This window comes from Pelodiscus sinensis, chromosome 15 (assembly GCF_049634645.1).
Source record: "Pelodiscus sinensis isolate JC-2024 chromosome 15, ASM4963464v1, whole genome shotgun sequence".
In the NCBI taxonomy this organism is placed as follows: domain Eukaryota; kingdom Metazoa; phylum Chordata; order Testudines; family Trionychidae; genus Pelodiscus; species Pelodiscus sinensis.
Window position 1 is genome coordinate 8,115,893 of NC_134725.1, and position 23,101 is coordinate 8,138,993.

The window sequence follows — 23,101 nt, forward strand, 5'->3', positions numbered from 1 at the left end:
GGATAGTCAGAAGTGGAGATAATACTTAGTAGCCAGGGACACACATGCAGCCAGTAGCAGGTCCGGTTCTTAGGAGGAATGCAAATGGATTTGCACATTGCTCTTGTCCACAGACACTGCCCCCCCCTTCCCCAGTTCTGATTGGGCATTGGCCAATGGAAGTGCAGAGCCAGTGTTCAGGGTGGGGTATGACACAAAGCCCCCGCCATGCCTTGCAGCTGGATCTGCTGCTTCTGGGGAACAGCATGGTCCACAGTGCCAGGACAGGCAGGAAGCTGCCTTAGCACCCCCATTGATCATCTGGTCCCCCTAGCATACAGCAAAGTAATCCAGTGCCTGGCATTCCCTGACTCAGTGCTGGGCTACGACCCATAGCTTGAAAATCACTGCCCTAGGGTTTGGATGCATACACATTAGATTATTCTCCAACATGAGAAATACCCTGCTAAGTGCTGCTTTTCTGTACCAGAATGGAACTCCGCTGCTATTCCTTTCCCATCCATCTCCACCTCCTATTAATAATACACAGAACCTGGTTCTGATGGTAGAAACAACTTAGTCATTACAGAGTGTTAATTTGCCGAGAGATAAATGCAAAATGTATTGATTCATTTGGTACATGTTCTTGGTTGGTCATACAAACAGAAGAGAAATAAACCAGAAATAAATACACGTATTGCTTGTCTGTGCTAGAGGAAAATATAAAGGTAGTGCAGCGTAGCTAGCTGAAGCAAGATACATGCATTCAAAAGTAATATTGCAGTTATCCCAGATGTTTTCAATGGAAATGTAGTATAAATAAAGCAAGTTAGAGGAACAAAGCAATAACCTGTGTGCTGTATATGGCCAGCAGAAGAAGGAATTATTATTCCTAAACCTGATGTTGCCTACAGTGTAGCCTCTGACCTCCCTGCAAAGATGATAAATTGTGCAGGGTTGGGATTAAACTGAAGCTACTAAAGAGTTTTAATTGCTGGCAGCTACTCTTCTGAGGCTGCTTGCCAAGTCTCAAAATTTTGCTGTCCAGTCTGTACTGCTCTATGTGATGCCATGCTTCACACAAAGCAGAGTAAATGTAAGTAACAAACAGCACTTCTGGACAGGAAATGGCAGTGACATTTGAGCATTTTCAGCATCGCTAGTCCAGTAGTCATGGTGGGGAAAGAGGGAGCATATATATTAGTAGGAGTATGGCAACTGCACGGTTCATTTTTTCAGTATTTGAACATGATATCTGTCTTGCTGTTATGAAACTGCAAATAGCCAGTCTTCAGTGTGAAAGCCGTTTTGGTATCTCTTGGTTTCAGCTTGGGTGGTGGTGATGGATATCTTGCGGCACTTCTGTCTGTTGCATCAGTAGACGTGTCTGCCTATTTAAGATGTGCAGATATCCTGTTTGCAGAATTCTAAGATGTCTATAAATCAAAATATAGTTTTAATTAAAAACTGTCAACTATAAAATCACTGTTCTGCCTGAACAGATTGTTCCTATTACACCTGACATCACTTAAAAAGACTCATACTAGCTTCTCAGGTTATTTCCAGTTTTCTTACTCTGCCTTTAATAGCCATTTTTATATAGTTGGTTTCATGGTTTTGTGGCTAGCCAGTTACATGCCTTGCTGTTGGTCTCAGCAGCTTTTTACAAGGCTTTTATAGTCATTTAAAATTTTCTAGCCATACTATTGAAAAGTTTTTTCATCATTCAGTATGACACAGTCCTTTTTTAAGGATAATTAACATTTTAAATGTAAAAAACCTGATCCCTTTTCCCAAAGCTAGGCATCTCGTAGTAAGAAATAAGTGACTTCTTGTGCCCCTAGCTATAGAACTGGTCTCTGGAAGTCAAGGGGCAAAATCACAGCTGGTACTAATGGGCCAGTCTTCAATAAACTTGTGCCTGCTTTACACTATCATTAATCTTGTGGCCAAATTCAGGCTATAATTTGCTTAGCTATTCAGTGTACAGTATTCACTGTCTCCCCATAGTGTAGGAATCTTTTAAAATCTGCAGTGAATGAGTGTTACTGCAGAAGTGCTGCTCTTCACCGGGAGCTGGTAGCAATGATTATTTTAACGTCATCTGTGGGGAAACGCCCTGAAACATTCGCATACCGATGCCTAGAGGCAGGAGTTGCTGTAAGGAATTTTGGCTTTGGGGGAACCCCCTAGCAGCTGCTGAAGTAGAAAAAAAAGAGTTTATCAGCTACTGCCCAGCTGGAGTTGAAGCAAATACGCTTCTAAGGTTGTCTCCTAAACCAAACACAAACTACTTCACATTACCTGCATGTGTGCAATTAAACACAGATTCTGCCAGCTGGAAGAAGGCTTTTCCAAGGATAGACCGATAGGCCTGGTGGTCTGTGAGAACAAGATAGTGAGTGGCATCTTTAAAAAGCAGATCACTTTCTCCATACTCCTGAGAATTAAACAGATGGAACTTGGAATCCAGATTCATTGCCAGAGATTCCTAAACAGAAAAGACAAGAAAATTAGAAAGCAGAAAATGAAATAGGTGAAACAGGTGAATTTTCAGCAATGTGGGAACCTCACAGAGAGAGGTGTAGAGGGTTCTGCTACTGCAAGTCTTATTTGAGGCCTTTGCAGTCACTTGCAAGTTATCATATTGTCCGTCAGAGAATCACAGTGGAGTGTTTCTCAGCAAGAACATGATCATGATGTTACTGGTGCTGAAACTCCTTTTTAATGAATGTGAATGGTCTTTTCATTGGTCTCCTGTACAGTCTTTAGAGCTGGCTGTGGAGGCGCTTGGTTTGTTTTTCATTTTGTTGGAAGGCTTTGAGTTCCGGGCGTTGATGGAGTTTCCTGTAGCATGTAAGCCAAACTGAACCATCTTTCCCATCGTCTCCCTTACCTGAGATTTCATTAGGAAGTTGTAGATCTTGGTCATAGTCACTGGCCGTGTCATGACAATGTTAGGGGGAACAGGACCCAGGTTACAATCTGCCCAGTCTGTGACTGCAACACGTCTTCCATCCGGACACAGCAGCTCAAAGTCATTTAGAGTATAACCCTTAGCCCAACCTGAGCTCCGCAGGACTGCAAAAGGAGATGGAGAGGCAAGTAGAGGTCAGTTCAATAAATCCTGTGCCCTATCCTGTCTGCTGGATCTCAGTTGAGACAAGGCCAAATCCCGTGTAAAGTGTTTGCAACTGGAAAGGAAGGAAAACTTGTAACCCTATTTGAGTCCTCATCCACTGCCCTAGCCCAATGAAAGTCAATGAGGGTAGGGGAGAGTGAGCAACAGAAGGGTTGTGTCTAGACGGGCCAATTTTTCTGGAAAATCAGCCACTTTTCCAGAAAAACTTGCCAGCTGTCTACACTGGCCGCTTGAATTTCCACAAAAGCTCTGACTTCCTACTGTCTGAAATCAGCACTTCTTGTGCAAATACTATGCTGCTCCCGTTCAGGCAAAAGTCCCTTTTGCACAAAGCTTTTCCGCAAAAGGGCCAATGTAGACAGCTCAGATTTGTCTTCTGCAAAAAAGCCGCAATGGTGAAAATGGCGATCGGGGCTTTTTTGTGGAAAAGCGCGTCTAGATTGGCCACGGACGCTTCTCTGCAAAAAGTGCTTTTGCGGAAAAGCGTCCGTGCCAATCTAGACGCTCTGTTCCGCAAATGCTTTTAATGGAAAACTTTTCCGTTAAAAGCATTTCCGGAAAATCATGCCAATCTAGACGCAGCCAGGGAGTGAGAGAGAATGGAGTTGGGAGAGGTGGCATTAGAGAAGAGGTGGGGGCAGCAGTCTTTGATTTTGTGCATTTAGCAACCCAGCTCAGCACAGCTGAGGAGACTAGCTCTAATTTCTTTCCTTTCACTCTCTTCATCTTGGCCTGGCCCCTATTCCTGGCCTAAATTTAAATCAGCCTACATCAGCAATTGCCGTCCCAAACAAAGCTGCTATGCTAGAAGCAATCAGCACTATGTGATCTGATCTGCCCCCACTTCTTTCTGCTCCAGGCACGTCCCCTCCCTGCTGCCCTACAATCTGGACACACCTGTATGTGGTGAAGCGAGATCAGGTGGTGTAGAATCATCTCTGCCAGATCCACATCACCTAATGATTTCTTTACGTTAGGTTAATCCTCAGATGCCTCTGTAGGGCAACTTTCCACCTACTTTGTGTTGCTGACACAGCACAAGGCAGAGGAAGTTATGGCCAAGAATCTAACCCATAGTCTGAGTCACTCCTGCTGTGCCCAGAAAGTACACTTTGCCACAGTTCTCTACAGAGGATATATAGCGCGTACGCTGGTGTTTCTGTAGGGAGGCTTTGTATTTCAGTGACTGTTGGCTGCATGTGATTTAACTCGAAGCTTCACTTTCTATTTAGTTAAAGAACATTGCAGTTGTCAATGTATATTAAAGCTGTAACAGCCCATCAGTTCATCTTAACCTGCAGCTGGAAAAACCTTAAAGGTACGTCTAGACTATGGCACTATTTTGGGATACTAAAAGTATCCCAAAATAGCAACGCCACATCTTTAAAAGTGGCTGCTATTTCCCAAAATAGTGGGCACGCTAGTCCAGCGTCCTTGTAACCCGTGTTCCGTGAGGGTTAAGGGATTTGATGGAATAGCGCCCTATTTTGAAATGTGGTACTCTCTACGGAGCGGCGATACCTGGGTGGTCGACAAATAACTTTGATGACGGCAGGGGAGCGGCCAGACTATCGCGCTGAGCCAACAAACAGCTGATCAGCTGTTTGTCGGCTCAGCACAGCAGCCATGCAAATTTAAATGAAGCGGCGATTATTTAAATCGCCACTTCATTTTACTATGTCCGGTAGCCTAATCTACATGTCTCTGTCGCCAGAGGCATGTAGTCTAGACGTACCTCTAGAGCAGAGCCACATGGAATAGCCTGCCCAGCAGATTCAGGTTCCTGCTGGGCTGCTGGCTGGGAGCTGCCAAGATAAGAGTCTCCCAGCCATAGCCTGCCTCTGGCTCACACACCCTCTCTTCCTCTCCTCCCCTCCCCACCAACTATCTGCCCCAGGTCACCAGCCCCTCCTGCCCTATATCATCACCCAAACCCTCTGTGTCCCCTCTCCTCATCTCCTCCAAGTCACAACTCCCTCCCTGACTCTGCACCCCCTCCTACCTTCCTCCTCCAGGCCAGAATCCTCTCCTGCACCCATAATCCCTCCTGGAACCTGCACCCGCAAGCCCCAGTTCCAGATCATAACCCCCTCCTTCACCCAAACTCCCTCTCAGACCCCACACCCCATCCTGCATCCCAGTCCTCTATCCCAAGCACCCTTCTGCTCCCAGTCTCTATCCCAGACCCCGTGCTCCCTCCATACATGTGTGGCCCATGACCACTATCCAAAATCTTGGTGTGGCCCCCCACTAAAAATTATTGCCCACCCCTGCTCTAGCATCTATTGCGATATCTTGTACCTCACTGCCCTGATTTTCTTCTTCTCTGGTCAAGCATAAAGGAATACAACGCCTGCAGCTACCTCTGGATGAGGCACTTTCCAAGTCATCTTCTTCCTTATCTGCCTGCATTCACTGATTATGACTCTCTTCCCCTCCAAACTAAGTTGTAACTAAATTTCATGTTTCATCAGTGCATTCAGACACAGAAGGGTGCTTGTCACTTTAAACCCAGGCCAAACAGCTGTGTGCTCAGATTAGACCTTTGGCATATGGAGGTTTCGGAACCATGATCATTGTGTGGGAAGAAACTTTGGTACCCGCTGAAATTCTCAAAGGATGGGACAAACAGCATCTCACTCTTAATATTCTTGAGCAGGTTATGATGTTCCAGGAAAGCCACGTCCCCAAAATTCCTTCCATTGGGACTGCCAACTAGACACCTAGCACAGGGGAAAGCAATAGGTTATCATGATATCGGCTTGAGAGACGGGAACTTCACCAGGTGATGGAAGGGTTTAGTGCAAGTTTGAATCTAGTCTGGGGCCCAGGTTGCCAAAAGGCACCACCATGTGCTGAAACAATGCTGGATAATCCTTGTGAAAAGAGTTAGTGGCCTCAGTGCAGGTCTTGGTGAATTAATGTCACTGTGACGGAGTGTACCAACCCTGCACTGAACAAGGGCGAGTAGAGCGAGGCTATTGGGCGGAATACGTCCCGCCCCCGGGGCACTGCTGGGCATGTTCCCAGTGCAGCCCGGGTATACAGACCTGCAGAACAGATCAGTTGGGGCTGACCTCAGGAGGGGAAGGAGCTCCTGCCGAAGCACCAGAGCAGCTGCCGCTACCGGCAGGGCAAGAGCCGGAGGACCAGCCGACCCCGCAGCTACAGCCACTGTGCCGATCTCTGCCGCCCCTCCGGCGACAGCTTGCAGCCAACCGTCACTGCATCAGCTGCCACCATGCCAGCAGCCACCACCAAACCCTACACCACTGCCGCACCAGACCTATGGCCACTGCCATGTCAGCCAACACCACTACCGCAGCTGGATCTGCACAGTCAGGTGGGGCCTACGCCGGCTGGGACGATGGGGTAGGAAGCAGCCCAAGGCGGGGAACAGGAGGTGTCCCAGCGGGCTTGGTGTGTTTCAGGAAAACCCGCCGCCAAGCCAGTGGTGGGAACCTCCCACCACTGATAGGGCCCTAGGCTGGAGCCCAGAGGAGAGGGAGGGTCCGGGAATCCCTACCCACCCCCTTTCTCCTAGCTCCCGGTCTCGGAGCTGATCCACAGTGATGAGGCCTCTGGGCCTGCGGAACGGTGACTAGGCCGGGCGGAGAGGGAATCGGAGTAAGGCGCCCCGTGACAGTTACAAATAATTATTTGCCTCCTTGCTGGCAATCTCAGCAAACAGGCCCAAGTCCCAGTGGGCAGGGGGACTGAATAACCTCATTCCTAAAATCTGATTCCAAAACTGGAGTTGAGGCATATTGGCAGGGCAAGTTTAAAGAACCTTGCAGTACCAGAATGTGTCTCAATTTCTGTCACTGGGGCTGCAAAACGAATGCCATTCAGCTACATTATAAATACATAGACGGGCACAGTCTATTGATGCTTTCTCTATTTTCAGTGATTTGATATTCTCTTTCCACTAGGTGGTGGGGAATGATTCCTTGCCTAGAAAAATGTCATGCAAATCCTCTACTATTTCTTGCTCAAATTCCACCCCGGCTGTGCTGGCTAACCCGGTGGAGCAATTGTTAACCCTTCAGTGGGTCTCAGAGTAGGCTTACGTGTGAGCACCAATATCATTAGTGGATTATGAATTAAGATTCATTTCCTTAATTTGTCATTAGAAATGGCGATATAACTTTTAAATCAGCAGCTGAGCAGTCCCATCGCAATAGACATAAAACACACTGGCCCAAAGGCAATCTCTAGGACACCAGCAGGCAATAGAAATGAGCCATTTCTGGGTAGTCTTCTAAGCAGCATCCTTGCCTCAGACAGGGATTTACCTGAGTGCACCCATGTTTCCATAGTAGCGTTCATTATGATTCCCAGCACACCTGCTGGTCACTTTTGCCCCTTCCATCTCATCTTCTCCAATACAGACTTTGCATAAATTCCCACCTGCTCCTGGCATACAACCCTTCCAAAAGTAACTCTGGTAAGCTAAGAGAAGGAAGAGACGAGGTTAGTCAACGTAGGGCATTTCAAAATACGTTCTTTCCTAATACAGGATAGGGACTGGGACTGTACTTCCCCATTTGTAAGATGAGCTGCATTTTCAGAACCTGTTTCCTTGTCTCACCCAGCTACTAAGATAAGAAGACCAGACACATTATCTACTAAGGATGCTCTAAGACCTACAGTAAAAGGCTTCACAAATTTAACTCCTGCTTTGGTGAGGGAGAATGGCAGACAGCAAATAAATAAAACTAAACCTTGCAGGTATTCAAGGCTGCCTGTGTTTGTGGGGGAATACTGACTGTGTCCCGTTATCTACCGACAGGGAGCCTGTTTACCTGCCAACAGCTGGATGTTTTAATTAGAAATCCTGAGGGTAATAGGGGCACTCTGCTCAGATCCGAACACTTAAACCTTCTGATCTGTTAGAGACTGAATCTGCCAACCTTCAGAACATGGTGCAAGATGCTTTTGATCAGGTATTAGAGCATAGGTTTTAAAGCTGGGTGTGGAGAACAGCTGTAGGAAAGGATGGCTCTCTGTCTATGGGCAGTATTTAATGTTGTTGAACACATTGCGGTGATAGGCACATTATGAATAACTACAGCTGTCCAGGTCATTAGCAGTGCTCCCCTAGAAATCCATTAGACTTGGGGTATGTCTACACTGCACGGCTATTTCAGGATACTGGAGGTGGTGGCGTCTTCACAAGCCGCCCGTTATTCCAAAATATTTTTTGAAATAACAGGCGCGCTATTTTGGTATCCCAGTAACCCTCGTTGCACAGGGGCTAAGGGGTGTCAAAATTTTGTGCCGTGTAGACACATCAAATTTCGAAATAGCCTGTTTCGAAATTAAATCGGATGCGTAATTTGCATATCTTCTTTCTAGTTTAGAGTGCTGTGTAGATGCACCCTCAGTGAGTACGTTGGAGGGAAGTAGTGGAATAACGGTGAGTGATTGAATTCTTCTATTCTCCCTCCCACCTTCCTTCCCATGCCCCCTTGGCAGCCTCCTATGTCCACTTGGTAGATATCCTGGTGCAGTTCTTACCAGAGCCGATATCACAGTTCACAGTGTTGTTCTCCAGAGCCCCCACTGTGTACCTGGAGAGGAGCAGCCACCCCCCAGGACTGTACAGGTGACTGTGGCAGGAGCGACGTCCCCTCAGGTTATGGATATTTAGATGCCTGGCATTCTTCTTTGCCAGCGCTACAGCATAGACAGGTGGCAGTTCTGTGTGACAGCGACAACACCCAGTGAGACTGAGACAGACAGCAAGACATGTTGGACAGGAACAGTCTCCAAGTTTCAGAACCTGTGGAATCCTCCCTAAAATGACACTCCTGCCCCCCCCCCCTCCCCGCTCCTCTACTGAGCTCTTTCAGTTGCAGGGAACTGACGGCTGTTTCGCCTTCTGAACCACAAAAATCTAGTCCTGGCGCTGCTGCCTTGGACAGCTACGGCTCTAGCCCCCAGACAGACAGAGTCTCCTTCTTCCAGAACATAAGAACATCAGAACGGCCACACGGGGTCAGACCAAAGGTCCATCCAGCCCAGTGTCCTGTCTGCCCACAGTGGCCAATACCAGGTGTCCCAGAGGGAGGGAACACAACAGGGAATCCTCACGTGATCCCTCCCCTGTCACCCATTTACAGGCAAACAGAGGCTAGGGACACCATTCCTACCCATGCTGGCTAATAGCCATTGATGGACCTAACCTCCAGGTATCTTTCTAGAGCCAGTGCACACTAGGGATACAATAGTGTAGTCGATTAATCGATAAGCAAAAGCATATAGGTTAATGCTATAGACTGCATTTTCCTCTCCCCCTCTCCCTGCCAGTCAATTTTTTACCAGGCTGGCCAGCAGCCCAGCTCGGTCCTGGCTTGCACTGGGTCTGGGACCTACCCCCACTGCAGCTCTGCATTTAAAGTGTATTAGGAGCCAGGCGGGCCGATGGCCTGCCTCAGTCCTGGCTCATGCTGGGTTTGATACCTACCCCAGTTTCAGCTCTGCTCTTCAAGTGTATCAAGAGTCAGGCGGGCAGGCAGCCCAGCTCAGTTCTGGGTCGCATCAGGTCTGGGAGCTGAGACTCGCCCTAGGCAGGGGCTGCAGCCCCCCATGCTGCTGCCTCTTTATCAGAAGCAGCAGCACAAGGTGACAGGCAGCTGGTCCATGAGGGGAGCTGGTTTTCAAACTAGCTCCCCTTGCAGACCAGCTCCCACCTGGCTCCCCATGTGCTGCCTCTGATACGCTGGCTGCCATCCCCACCCCCAGGGACTATAGAATAGTCGACTAACTGATAAAATGTCATGAAGTTACTCGACTATTCAGTTAACCGATATTTAACATCCCTAGTGCATGCTCAATCCTTATACTAGCATAAATCCAAACAGCTTAAGCTCAGGGCAAGCTTCCACCATTACTTCTACAGAGAGCAAAAGCTTCTCTTCCTGCCTCCCAACCTATCTTGTCCCTAAAGGAGACTTGTTTGAAAGCGTTGGGGTTGTGGGGTTTTTTTTACCTGAAGTTCGAGAGTCTTCTGTCTGATGACATCCCGGCTCAGTGGGGGTAAAGTATGAGCCAGCAGAGCCCTACAGTTGCTGTCAGCCACTCGGGTGAGTAGCCAGGTCTTAGGAATCCTGTTTTATTGCCGGAGATTTGCCTGAGCATCCCAATGGATCCACTTAATTATAAAGTAGAAACCCAGGCCTTTGCCTGTTCAGAAATCCTTCATTACCTTTATCTGCAAGGAGAGTCAGCTTCTTTGTTCTCCCAGCAGCTGGGGCACATGCCTCTTCTGGGCAAGAGAGATGAAGAAGAGCAAAGTGAGATTTGAAAACCCCAAAACACAAGAGCTGGTGCCCTGCGCTCAGTGGTGCAGGTACTAGATACCAACCCTCATGTGACGGCACAGTCGGGGTTCCCCCGATCCTGCACCCCTGTAGCTGCCAGAACAGTCTCCACCAGCCGGCAGAAGAGAGAGGGTTTATTGATTTTCCAGAATACAGCCCAGCATAGATGTGATGTGCCAATAGGTGTGGGGCTAGGATGCCCCAGACCCCTTAAGGCAGGATGCCTAAGGCCCTAGTCTCTAAGCCCCCTCCTTAGGCTGTCTCCATCATGTTTCCAGCCCCCGACTAACTCTTCCTCCCCCCTACATACTTCCTTTGTTCCAACCTCCTTCCCTCTCCCCAGTCAGAACAGGTCAGGGCAGTGTCTGGCCCCGTGCTGGGCCGTGCTCACAGACAGGGCCAATAGGGGACTGCCCCATCCTAGCCACTAGCAAGATGTCCCACCACATCACACCTCATCATTAAAGAATTGTTTATGGGAAAGATAAATCTGGAGAGACTAATCAAGGGACGGCTTGTGGCCAATGCGGGCTCACATTTCCAGCATAGAAAAATGTACTCATAACGTGCACATGGCTTGTGGGTAAGGCACGGACCCCTCAGTGCAGGGTCTGATGACACTGACTCCTCCCTGAGACTGAGGGACCCAGCTCAGCGAGACCAGGAACTGGAATATGGGAAGGTTTCCTTCCTTCTTCCTTTCCCAGCCATGCTGAATTAGGGAAGGGTTTACATTCTGGTGCATTCCCTCTTCCCAAAATAGATGTGGCGTTCTGGACTGAGCAGGTGCAGAAAAAGTCTTTCCACTCACTGCGAAAGGTATGTGTCTCCACCGTGTCAGCCACAGCGGTGGCTGGTTCAGCTGGCTTGCGCTTTGGGGCTGCAAAATTGCAGTGTCCATCTCTGTGTTCAGTAGGAGGATTCCAGAGCCCTGGTTCCAGCCAGAGACTGAATGTCTACTCTGAAATTTTATAGCCATGCAGCTTGAGTGAATTGGCATGGGCCAGCCACAGGTTTTTCACTGCAGTGTAAATTTACCCCCAAGAGTGCCTGGTGAGATTTACTGGCCTGCTACATTCTGCTTTCTCAAAGCTAACAATTTAGCACCCTGTCCACTAATTTCTATAATCCTTTGCACCGACAGCATCTTATCCAAGGCTTGTGAAGCACTTCAAACACTCTGTTGAGATTTGTAGCACCTCTCTGGAGGCAGGTTAGTATAACTGCTCCCTTTTATAGTTGGGGAAACTGAGGCATAGAATAAGTAACTTGCCCAAGAGCTCAAAGACAGTCGGTGGAAGAGCTGGGAAGAGTATAAAGCTCTCTTGACTCCCATTCCCCTGCCTTTGCAGCTAGGCACTCAACTGTGTAACAATTTTCCCAGGTTTCTAATGATAGTTATTTTTGAATCCCTCCCCTGCTGTCCCCCCCACTTGTGCCTTAGGGATTGTCATGGAGCAGAAAACTCACCGTAACATTCTGCAGCTACTGACACCAGCCCACATACCCCAGCAACGTAGGCATGCGTGGCATCCAGCGTGGCTACATCGGCCTCGTTGCTCTGCCAACAACATCACAAAGTAATACCTTGCACTGTGCCAGATACTGCAACCCTTTGGGGGCCCCGGTATGAAATTTATGAATGGCTTATTGTGTTCTCCTCCATGAAGGAAGGTTGCCACAGTTCCTTTAGGAGCTAGCAATTGTAGGGAGTTATTAAGGTGAGTCACTAAGATTATTCGACTCTAGAGAGGTACCATCCCTGGGGGGAATTTTTGGGGGGACTAATTCAATCTGGTTTTGTTTTTTGTTTTTTTCAGAGATTCAAACAAAGGTTTTTGGCATCAGAAACTTTCAGCCTTTTAATTCTGCATAGGGCAGGGCCTTATGGAAGGGTTTTAAAAGACTGGCTTACTAGGACTGATGGGTGACCTCTAATGAGCTTCTATCATGCATATAGGAATGCTTGGGTAGAGGGAGGGTTATAGACTCTCTCTACTATTTTAACCCATGTTTGAATGTATTTTGCTTAGTGAAGACTGGCTAATAACTGTGACACTGTGGTGTAGCCTCGGGAGAAGGGGTCCAGCACCAAATCAGACGTGCTGGAGGAATTACAGTTTGGTGCAGAGGAACTGCAAGCCCGAACTCTCAGTATGGAGGGAGAGAGATGAAAAGAAGTGATGGCTGAGAGCCTGAGGTCTTAAGTAGATGCCCTTGAAAACCAGGATAGGTGATGGTCCAAGGCACAGTTCACTCAGACATTGTGATGGTGACAACTTAGGGTACGTCTAGACCAGTGTTTCCCAAATGATGCTCCGTGGAACCCTGGGAAGCGAACGTAAGGGTTCAGCGAGAACCTGAACACTCCCCTCCCCCCGCCCATAAAGAGACAGAGGAGCCCAGCGCGCAAAGACGCTGGCTCCTTCCCCGCTCCTCTTTCAGACATCTCCCGCGTCCCCCGCTGCCGCTCTGCTTTTACCACCGGACCTAGCAGCAGCAACAGCTGCTTGTCCCACTTCTGCCCGATCAACCCAAGATCCCTCTCCCGCGCCCCCTGCTGCCGCTCTGCTTTTACCACCGGAAAAAGCAGAGTGGCAGCGGGGGACATGGGAGAGGGATCTTGGGTTGATCGGGCAGAAGTGGGACAAGCAGCTGTTGCTGCTGCTAGGTCCCTTGGTAAAGGCAGCATGTGTGTGTGGGGGGGGGGGGGAGTACTATCAGTGAGGGGAACATCGGAACTCCTACTCACTGTGAGGATCAGAACAAGTCCCCATACACACTGTGAGGACACGTGGCTCCTGTGTGTGACTTTAAGTTTAAGAATTCAATCTAATATCAAAATTCCCCATAGATCGTTGGTTAAAAGAAGGAACTTTAAAGAGAAAAGTGAGTACTTCAAACTCCAATATTTTTACTGAAACCAGCAATGAAAATACTGAGGCAGCTCAAGTTAATTATGAAAAATTTCAGCTGACTAATAAGAAACGCAGGTATTGTGAGGACTATTTGGCATTTGGATTCACAAACAATGGAAATGAAGATGCTCCAGGTGCCCAGTGTGTAGTGTGCAACAAAATATTATCTAATAGTTTAGTACCTGCTAAATTGCAAAGACATTTTGAAACAAATCATCCAGAATTCAAAGATAAAGACATTAGTTTTTTTAAGCAAAAGCTTGAATCGCTTGAAAAAAGTAAACTCTTCATGTCAAAAATTGCCAAATCTGATAATGAAAATGCAACAGAGGCATCTTACAAAATAAGCTATCGTATATCGCTCGCCGAAGAAGCACCAACTATTGGGGAATCACTCATAAAACCATGTGCAAAAGATATTGTGATGTGTATGTTGGATCAGGAGTCTAGTAAAAAAGTTGAGGCTGTGCCACTATCAAACAATACTGTCACGTCGTATTCACGATCTTGCTGCTGACATCGAGAAGGAGCTCATTTTTCGGCTGCATTTGTGTGATGCATATGCATTACAATTAGACGAGTCCACTGACGTTGCAGGTCTTGCAGTTCTGCTTGTATTTGTCCGTTATGATTTTAATAGTTCTATTGAAGAAGACTTACTTTTATGTGAATTTTTGCAAACCAATACAACTGGTGAGAATATATTCAATTGTATCAATAACTTTATGAAAACACATCAAATAAGCTGGGAAAAATGTATTGATGTGCGCAGTGATGGTGCCAAAGCAATGGTAGGAACAGTGGCTGGCGCTGTAACATGAATAAAAAATGTAGCACCAAACTGCACCAGCAGTCACTGCATTCTCCACAGACATGCTCTGGTAGTTAAGAATATTTCTCCCTCTCTTAAAAATGTGTTGGACGAAGCAGTACAGATTATTAATTATATAAAAACTCGACCATTACAATCAAGACTGTTCAAAATTATGTGTGAAGATATAGGTAGTCAGCACACAGCCCTGCTTCTACATATAGAAGTCAGGTGGCTATCACGAGGAAAAGTGCTGGTTAGACTATCTGAATTGCATCATGAGCTCTCCGCAAATCTGATGGATCACAAATTCCAACTGTCTGATCGTTTAACAGACTGTTTGTGGTTATCTAGAGTTGCGTATCTTGCAGACCTCTTTACAAAACTAAATGAAGTAAATCTGTCGCTGCAAGGAAAGAATGTAAATATTTTTAATGCGAAAGACAAAATTTTGTCATTGTCACGGAAGCTACAGTTTTGGATCTCGTCTGTAGGACGAAATGATTTGGATTATTTACCAACTCTGAATTATTTCCTTGAAGAAAATGGATACAAACTTGATGAAGATATTCGCAGCAACATTGCAGATCTTCTCCGCGATTTATACACGAACATCATTAAGTATTTTCCAAACGTCAATGACCACAATAACTGGATTTGAAATCCATTAAGTTTAACAGAAAAGCCAGTCAGTTTTTCTACACAAGATTATGAAAACCTAATTGAAATCGTTTCAGATGGCCAATTAATAAAAAAATTTAAAGAAGTTTCTCTGATTACATTTTGGGGTGACTTGTGTCAAAGTCAAGAATATTCATCTTTATCAAGACGCGCAATTCGTCAGCTGTTACCCTTTGCCAGTACATACTTGTGCGAAACTGGGTTCTCGAACTATGCAGCAATGAAAATGAAATACAGAAATCGACTGAATGCTGCGCCAGATATGCGAATCCAACTTTCTAGTATTAAACCAAATATAGAAAGAATTTGCCAAGAAAAGAAGAAAAAACACTCTTCGCATTGAAAACTATGAATATAATTAATATTATTTGATAGTTTTATTTTTTGTACATATTTAATATGATTTTTGTTGACTATAAATGAATGGTGTTATATTCAATATGTTGAATTTAAATGAATGGTGATCTCATGACCGTATTTAGCATCTTATCACTACCAATTGTGGTGTACTGGCAGTCTGTGTGTGTTTGAGTGTTGTTGTTTTTTTTAATCCCTTGCTGAAATTTTCTGAGTGTGAAAGGGTTCCGTGGTCAAAAAAAATTGGGAAACACTGGTCTAGACAACAGGGTTTTGTCGACAGAGGCTTTGTCGACAGATACTGTTGACAAAGCCTCTGTCGACAAAGAGCGTCTAGACTGCATCCAGTTTTGTCAACAAAGCAAGCGCTTTGTCAACATGACAGTGTAGAGGCAAAGGGCAGTATAGATGCAGTAACACTTTCTGTCGACAGAACTCTGTCGACAAAAGGCATTATTCCTCGTAGAATGAGTTTACCGCTGTCGACAAAACTGCTGCGTTCTGTCAACATAACGTCGACAGAACTAAGCGGCAGTATAGACGCAGGTATAGTTTTGTCAACAAAAGTCCACTTTTGTCAACAAAATCTGTAGTATAGATACACCCTTAGAGCCTACGTAACCAGTGCACCTCTCTCCCATCCCCCTGTGGCTGGGAAGGCTTGAGACCCCTCTGTCATATTCCCTGCAGTGTCTCTGACGATTGGTTTATTTCCATTGCCCCCAGCTGCTCAGGGAAAGGGCAGAGAAGCCTTTGTCTCGCATAGGTACTCCACACAGCAGCGGTGGCCAAACTGCAGCTTGTGAGCAACATGTGGTTCTTTTATAGTTCAAGTGCGGCTCATGGGCCCTCTGCCGGGTGGCAGGGAAGAGGCGACCAATGCCTGATGAGCGGGAGATGGCAATTTAAAAGGTTTGCCCCCCTCCAACAGCTTGACTCACGCCCCTGCCCCGGCCGTGCTCCCCTCTTACCCTGAGCAGTCCTCCCAGCTGTGTGCCATTTCCCCTCCCCACAGCTGCACCTCCCAGCTTCCCAGTTCCAGCAGCTGCCCAGCGGTGACTGAGTAGGGTCAACAAATCCTGGCAAAAAACCTGGAGTGTAGCATGTGACCCCTCCCCCCAGGTGTCACCCCTGGCTTCTGCCCAGCTGGGAGGTGGGTTTCCCAGCTTCAACATATTCTTCCCTCCCCTAGCCCTGGGCATGTTGTGCCCCAACCCCCAGCAGGCACACCCCAGGCCTGGAACTCCCGCTGAGCGTTGTGTGTGTCTCAGGGGGTCAGCAAGCTTGGCCGCCCCCCGCCACAGAGGTTCTTACCTTGATCAGTTTGATGCAGCTGGTCATTGAAGTTGCTTGGACACAGACCAGCGGGTGAGACTTGATGCTCAAGGCCCACTCCTCACACTTGCGGAGCTCGGCGCGGCTGATGCAGCACCAGCGCACCACACTGTTGTCCAGCGAGCTCCCTGCAGCAGCCGGAAAGAGCACCACGGGGTTAGCGCCGACCCACACTGAGCTGCCTCTACCAACTGGCTGCTTTGGGCCTGCATCCTTGTGGTGGGAGGAATCATGGGCGGGGGCTCTTTGCCTCATTCCCTCTCACCTTCATGACCTAGTCCTTTCAGGAGGGCCACGTAATCCAGGCCAAGGACATGGGAGATCTCTGCTTTGCCCTCGAGGAGCTGCAAGTGCTGGGTGGCGTCACGGAATAGCAGGTTCTTCCCCCTGAATGGCGCTGAAGCGAAGAGCTCAAACTTGTCCCTTTCTTTTCCCTTCTGCCCAAAGAGATGCTAGGAAAAGTACAACGGCTTTAGCTGCCCATCTGCTCTGTAACTAGCAGCCTTGTTCCTAACCCTCCCCCATCTCAGAATTCTAACATGCCCTGGGCACCGGCAAGCCCCGCATGCATCTGCCTCTTGTGTTGGTTTCCAGCCCTGCATGATCGTGGACCCAGCTATTTGAGGAACTGCTGCTTCTCCTGCCCCATCCTGTTGATGGCAATTGACTGGCATGCACATGTTCTGCTCCAGCCAGGCAGCGTGCTGTCTGTAAGCATCCAAGCAAAAGCTGCAGACTACAGCATAAGACACATCAGTTTGGGGGTAAATTATTCACTAAGCCTGGGCTGTTCCCAGGGCAGAATACGGAGGTCTGTAGGAACTTTCTTAAATCTGGTGTAGTCAATGTTCAGTTTTGGAGGCATTCGAGATGCCTGGAGGCTGAAGCAACAAGTGCTGTTTATCCACTAGGGAATGTGAATAATGGGGATGGAGAAATAATCAGGGACTTGCACCCAAAAGTCCCCAAATCATATGGCATATTCCCTAAGAATTCACATCAGTGGGGCACTTGGGGGCCAGTGGGGAGGAGACCCTGTGTGTTTCTTCTTCCAATTTCAATGGTCTGGCCTCTTCCCCCCTCTACTGCTCACTGTGACCTGAGCTTCTAGGAGTGAAACAAACTAGAGCTAGAGGAGACCTAGCTAGTCTTCCCAGGGCCAATGCAGGATGATTCCCGTCAGGGCTTTGTCCCTGTAATTTCAACTATCTCCAAGAGATGGCGCTTTGCCCACTTTGTTTAGGAGACAATTACAGAGTCTAATTGATGCTGCTGTCAAGAAGTTTCTTCCTGATTATTCATCCTGTATTTTCCCTTGCATAATTGTTAGCCAAGATTCCTTGTTACTTCCTCTTGCATAACTTCTCCCTCCTGAGCAGTTGCAGCCTTGTGTACTCAGATGTTGTTACACTGTCCCCATTTACTCATCACCTACTGGGGCTACACCCAGCATCTGCTTCAGGGCATCAGCAAAGCACAGGTGATAGTCTGAGGTGGGAGAAACTGACTTGGAGGGAATAGAGTTTGGGGCTGCAGCACCATAACCTGATGGCAAACCTGTTCTACATGGGGGATGGGGAAGAGAGAAGAGGAAGAGATATCTGGGAGCTGATGGCTGTGGCTGAGCAAAAAACTAGGCACAATGCTGTGGCCAGATCTACACTAACAGGGGAGGTGGAAGCAAGATGTGCAATTCCAGCTGTTAATTACGTATCATTAACAAACGATCCTGTCAGCTTCCTTTCCTCCTCACGCAAGCAGGAGTACCAGCAGCCGGCGGCAGAGCCAGCTTGAGCCATTCCTGCACCCTGGGCAGCAAGCATGAGACACATGCACAGAGCACATCTTACAGCTGCAATCGGACGCGCGGCGCCTGAGGGCAGCTGGAAGGGGCACCGTGCGGCCAGGCGCGCGGTGTCCCTTACAGCTGCCATCAAGCACCCGCAATAGGTTGGCACCCCAGGCAGCTGCCCGGCTAGCCCCCCCTTTACTCCGGTCCTGGCCGGTGGGTGCACCTTCTAAGTTTGATTTAGCAAGTCTTAACTAGTCTCACTAAATCGAACTCCTTAAGATCCATCGTGGCAGCATCGAACTTCTACGGAGTGAAAACGTGGCCTAATTCCATATGACCAGTTTCAGAGAGATAGCTGTGTTAGACTGTCTCCGCAAAAACAATGAGGAATCCTGTGGCACCTTACAGATGAAAATGTATTTTAAGCTTTTGTGGGCTGCCACTAATTTTGTCAGATGCATGAAGTAGAAGCGTCAGTGAGGCAGGTAGGTTAATTCAAGTAGGGTGGATGTGGCCCACTTCCAACAGTTGATAAGAAGGCAACTAAAGGGGGAAATGTACTTTTTTGTAATGAGCGAGCCAAATTTGAAAGGGTTTGAATAAGGACTGAGAATGGCTAGCTCATTACAAAAAGTAATTTCGCCCTTTAAAAAAACAACACAAACAACCCAGAGTTGTGTGGCACCCTAAAGACTAAGATTTATCTGGCCATAATCTTCCATGGGCATCTGATGAAGTGGATCTTTGCCTATGAAAGCTGATGCCCAAATAAATCTGTTTAGTCTTTAAGATGCCAGAGGATTCCTCATTTTTGCCGATACAGAGTAACAGGACTACCCTGCAGAGACTTTTCCCTTTTAAGTATGTTCACCTTCTAGTAACGTAACACTCCCACTTCTGTATCTATAAATCCCTGCTGTACAGAAGCTTCCACCTCATGCATCTGACAAAGTGGGCTACAGCCCATAAAGGCATAGGCACTAATTCTGTATGCATCCCATGAAGATGCTGCCAGAAGTTGGCTGAAGTGTAAAGCTCCCTCTGTGTGAATCTTCTCTGAGTGCTGCTGCCCATGTGAGCAAATAAGTGGTTCCTGTATCCACAGATTGGGTCCATGTCCACACTGTTAAATTACCTCCCCCAATACATGGCATTACTGCTTTCCAAGCATTCCCTCTTAAATATGTTTCAGATCAGTTTCCCCCTCCCCCCCCCCCCGCAGATTTGAGACCAGGTTTGCAATGGGGAATGAGACTCCTTTTCCCAGAGAGAGAGGGGGTAGGAGTAGATGCTGGAGTCAGACTTTCCTGGTAAATGCTAGATGCTGCCATTGAATATATGCATTGATAGTTCCCAGAGGCCCCAAACAGGATCAAGCACTGATTGTGCTACATGTGTACAAAAACAGCCCCTTCCTCACTGCCTTTAGCCTCACAGTCCCACAAATATGTAGAGGCCCAACTTCCATTGACTTCAGGGAGAGCAGATACCTAAATACCTTTTCAGATAGTAAAGTTCAGATCCTAAAGTTTTCCGCCCTCACCACATTAGCAGCAAATGGAGGAATGTAGTGAGAGCAAAGATCTCTCTGTATTTCCTCTACACTTAATGGCGGAGACATCCACTCTTGCCCTGTCTCTCCCAGGTGTAGTACTTTGGTACTGTGATCTAAAACTGCATGCACACACACTCTCTCTCCAATAGCCTTTGGAACGCTCCCCTTGGTACTTGTCCTAGCAGATGGCAACATTGGATGTCCCAGAGCAGCCTCAATACCTGCAGTCTAGCTCTTACCAGCTACAGCCAGAGAGAGCTTGGAACCTGATAGGCAGTTCCAAATTACCTGTATCATGGTGAGAAATTTCTTGGTGATCTTCTGGAAGTTGTGGCGGCTGACGATGGCACGCCCAGGCCCACGACCCAGGTTACAAGTGCCATAGGCGCTCAGCTTCTCCGTGGATCCATCGGGACACAGGAGCTCATATTCCTCTTGCTCTGAATCTAAAATAAGGCTGCTATCAAAGCTGTGAAGTAAAACCCAGCCTGGCACAAGGAGAGAGCATTTGTCCAGCCTGCACCCCCACAGGGTAGTGAGTGCCAGCTGTCAGCAGGGAACATTTCTCTCGGTGCTGCTCCCCTTACCGATGAAGGATGTTAAAGCAGAAGGACTTTGGCTGGGCAATTTGAGATGCAGCAATAATTTTAAAAGTGGCTTTAAAGAACAAACAAACTGCAAGATCCCTGCAAATGATGTGCCAAAAAAAAAATTTTGGGGTCAGGGAAAAAGCCTGACTAATGAAAACTGCTCCTCTGGCAGAGGTACCTGTGGAATTTTAAAGGGTCTCTCATTCTAAATTATCGGCCATGCTGTAGAAATAGCAACTGTGTCTTCAACCGGCTGAGAACCAAGGCAACCATCTAAAACGGAAAGGTTTGGTGGTTCCACCAGAATGTCTCCTGTGAGCCCCCAACCTTGTGCTCTCCATTTTGCTCCGACCCTTGGACTTCTGAGGCTGCCCCAGGGCTGGCACTGGCAACCTCATTAGGAAGGCAGGATAAGGGACACCTGGAAGGTACTGAAGTGGGCTGGGTTCGGAGTGGCCTAGGGTAGGGGTTCTCAAACTTGTGATACCGCGACCCCCCTCTCAGTTGCTCGCGACCTCCCTCTACGTTGTTTGCGATCCCCCTCTCAGTTGCTCGCGACCCCCCAAGGGGTCAGGACCCACAGTTTGAGAAACGCTGGCCTAGGGGATAGGACATTCATCTGGGGAGGGCAGGGTTCAAGTCCCTCCCCCGCAGGAGCAGCCAAACAGAGTGGCTTCCCTAGATTCAATTCAAATTGGAATCGACAATGCATTAGGCATCTATCCCCAAAACGTCCATGTGGAAAAGAAGACATGTGGCAGGCCAGCAGAAATCAGACTACTTGGCATTACCTGTGCCATTCATTATTATTAAGTGATCTAGGAAAGCAACATCTGCCACCCCACGCTTCAGGCACCTGCAGAGAGATTTAACACAATTCATTAGCACTGAACCCTGCTTTTCTCCTCCTCCCGCTGCTTCTTCCCTCACAGCCACTTCTAATTCAAGCAGGGCATGGGGGTGAGGTCACCTGAAGGCTCCCTCTGAGTCGTAGAAGGGCTCGCTGCTGCTGGTCTCACAGAAGTGGTTCTTGTTCCTGACGTAGGATTTTGGTCCTTGACAGAGAGCACAGAGCTGAGGGGACGTGACACCGACCCCGGGGATGCAGCTGGCATTGAAATATTGACTGATCACTACAGACACAAGAAAAACAGTCAAACAGCAAAGGCAAGAAGAGAGAAAAGTAGCGTTTCAAATGTGCTACTTGTACAAAAGTCTTGAGTGGGGATGGTTTGGTTGTCAAAGCTTCAGGTATAAAATACTCCCTGAAACTTTTACTACAGGGTCAAATTGCGGTTGGGTCGAGTCTGTCCATCTTCTTTCTGTAAGAGTTAAATTCAGTTTTGTGCATTTACTGTACATGGGTCCCTATCCTTAAAAACTAGTGCCCTGTCTGCTCTGTAGTTCAGTAAAGAATCTGAGGCACTTTCTGTAAGAACCTCGGGTCTCTGACCAGCCTCGCCTCACTGTAGTGTACTTGCTATACCCCAGCTCATTGCTGCTTTCCACAGCAAAGGTGGCTGCGCTTCATTGGTACCAGGCAGCCATAAGATCCAATCCTCCCTTTTGGTGAGATTTGGGTGCAAGGGGAGTGCAAGATCAGGCCCATCATCTGTGAAAGGCTTTGAGATCCTTTTGGAATGAAAGGCACAATAGAAAGGTACGACAACATGCTGTAAAAGCTGCAGCCTCCCACTAAACACAGAACAAATGTTTCCTATTGCACTTGCTTAACATTTTCTGTTGCGAGTGATCACTGGAAAGGCTTTGGCAGAAGACAGCTGGCCCAAGTGGCCAAACTACCCCAAGAGGATATCTGGTCAACAACCCAGAGGTGCTTTGGTGTTGGTCTGTTCCATATAGATCAGCAGATGTTACATTTTTCACCACTTCACTCTCTTTTACATGGGAAGGACATTGGCCCCGTGGGATCTGTCACCATCCACTCACCCACCTTGGCTCAGAGGCTGATCCTCATTCCAATGGAGCTCATTTCTAGCCAGGAGGAAGCCCAGTGGGATATTCCAGCCTGATGTCCATCTGGCTCCGTTGTGGCAGCTACGCACCCCCCTGAGCCTCTGAATGTCCAATGATCCTCGTCGGGCAACGGCCACAGCAAACACACAGTTTCCTAGTAATGGTGAAGTGGAGACACCCAAAAGATCACCACCCCTTAAGTAAACTTAAGACACCTGCCCCCTGCGCATCTCTGTGCTGGGACTAAGGAAAAAGTCTCAAATAAAAGGTAAGACAAGCAGTTACCAGCACAAACAGAGAAAGGGGAGTTAGTCTGAAAGGAACATTCAGTGGCTGTCAAAAAAGCAAACAGAATGTTAGGAGTCATTAAAAAAGGAACAGAGAATAAGACGGAGAATATCTTATTGCCGCTATATAAAACCATGGTACGCCCACATCTTGAATACTGTGTACAGATGTGGGTGCCTCACCTAAAAAAAGATATGTTGGCACGGGAAAAGGTTCAGAAAAAGGCAACAAAAGTGATTAGGGGTTTGGAACGGGTCCCATGTGAAGGGAGATTAAAAAGACTGGGACTTTTCAGCTTACAAAAGAGGAGACGAAGTGGGGATATGATAGAGGTCTATAAAATCATGACTG

The 23,101-nt window shown here is 47.6% G+C and overlaps 1 protein-coding gene across 1 annotated transcript in view; it reads right to left on the minus strand.

The window, feature by feature from the left end:
- Positions 1–558: 558 nt before the first annotated feature.
- LOC102446694 (serotransferrin-2-like) overlaps positions 559–23,101 on the minus strand; it is a 32,807-nt gene continuing 10,264 nt past the window's right edge. Inside the window, exons 4-17 of the mRNA XM_075898023.1 lie at positions 22,440–22,616; positions 21,456–21,618; positions 21,277–21,341; positions 20,184–20,341; positions 16,814–17,000; positions 16,528–16,676; positions 11,917–12,007; positions 10,332–10,391; positions 8,642–8,824; positions 7,417–7,573; positions 5,762–5,844; positions 2,876–3,060; positions 2,284–2,470; positions 559–1,415 (exon numbers count right to left, since the gene is read on the minus strand). Of these exons, the coding sequence (XP_075754138.1) occupies positions 1,375–1,415; positions 2,284–2,470; positions 2,876–3,060; positions 5,762–5,844; positions 7,417–7,573; positions 8,642–8,824; positions 10,332–10,391; positions 11,917–12,007; positions 16,528–16,676; positions 16,814–17,000; positions 20,184–20,341; positions 21,277–21,341; positions 21,456–21,618; positions 22,440–22,616 (1,886 nt within the window). The 3' untranslated portion in view covers positions 559–1,374. The remainder of the gene's footprint in view (positions 1,416–2,283; positions 2,471–2,875; positions 3,061–5,761; positions 5,845–7,416; positions 7,574–8,641; positions 8,825–10,331; positions 10,392–11,916; positions 12,008–16,527; positions 16,677–16,813; positions 17,001–20,183; positions 20,342–21,276; positions 21,342–21,455; positions 21,619–22,439; positions 22,617–23,101) is intronic.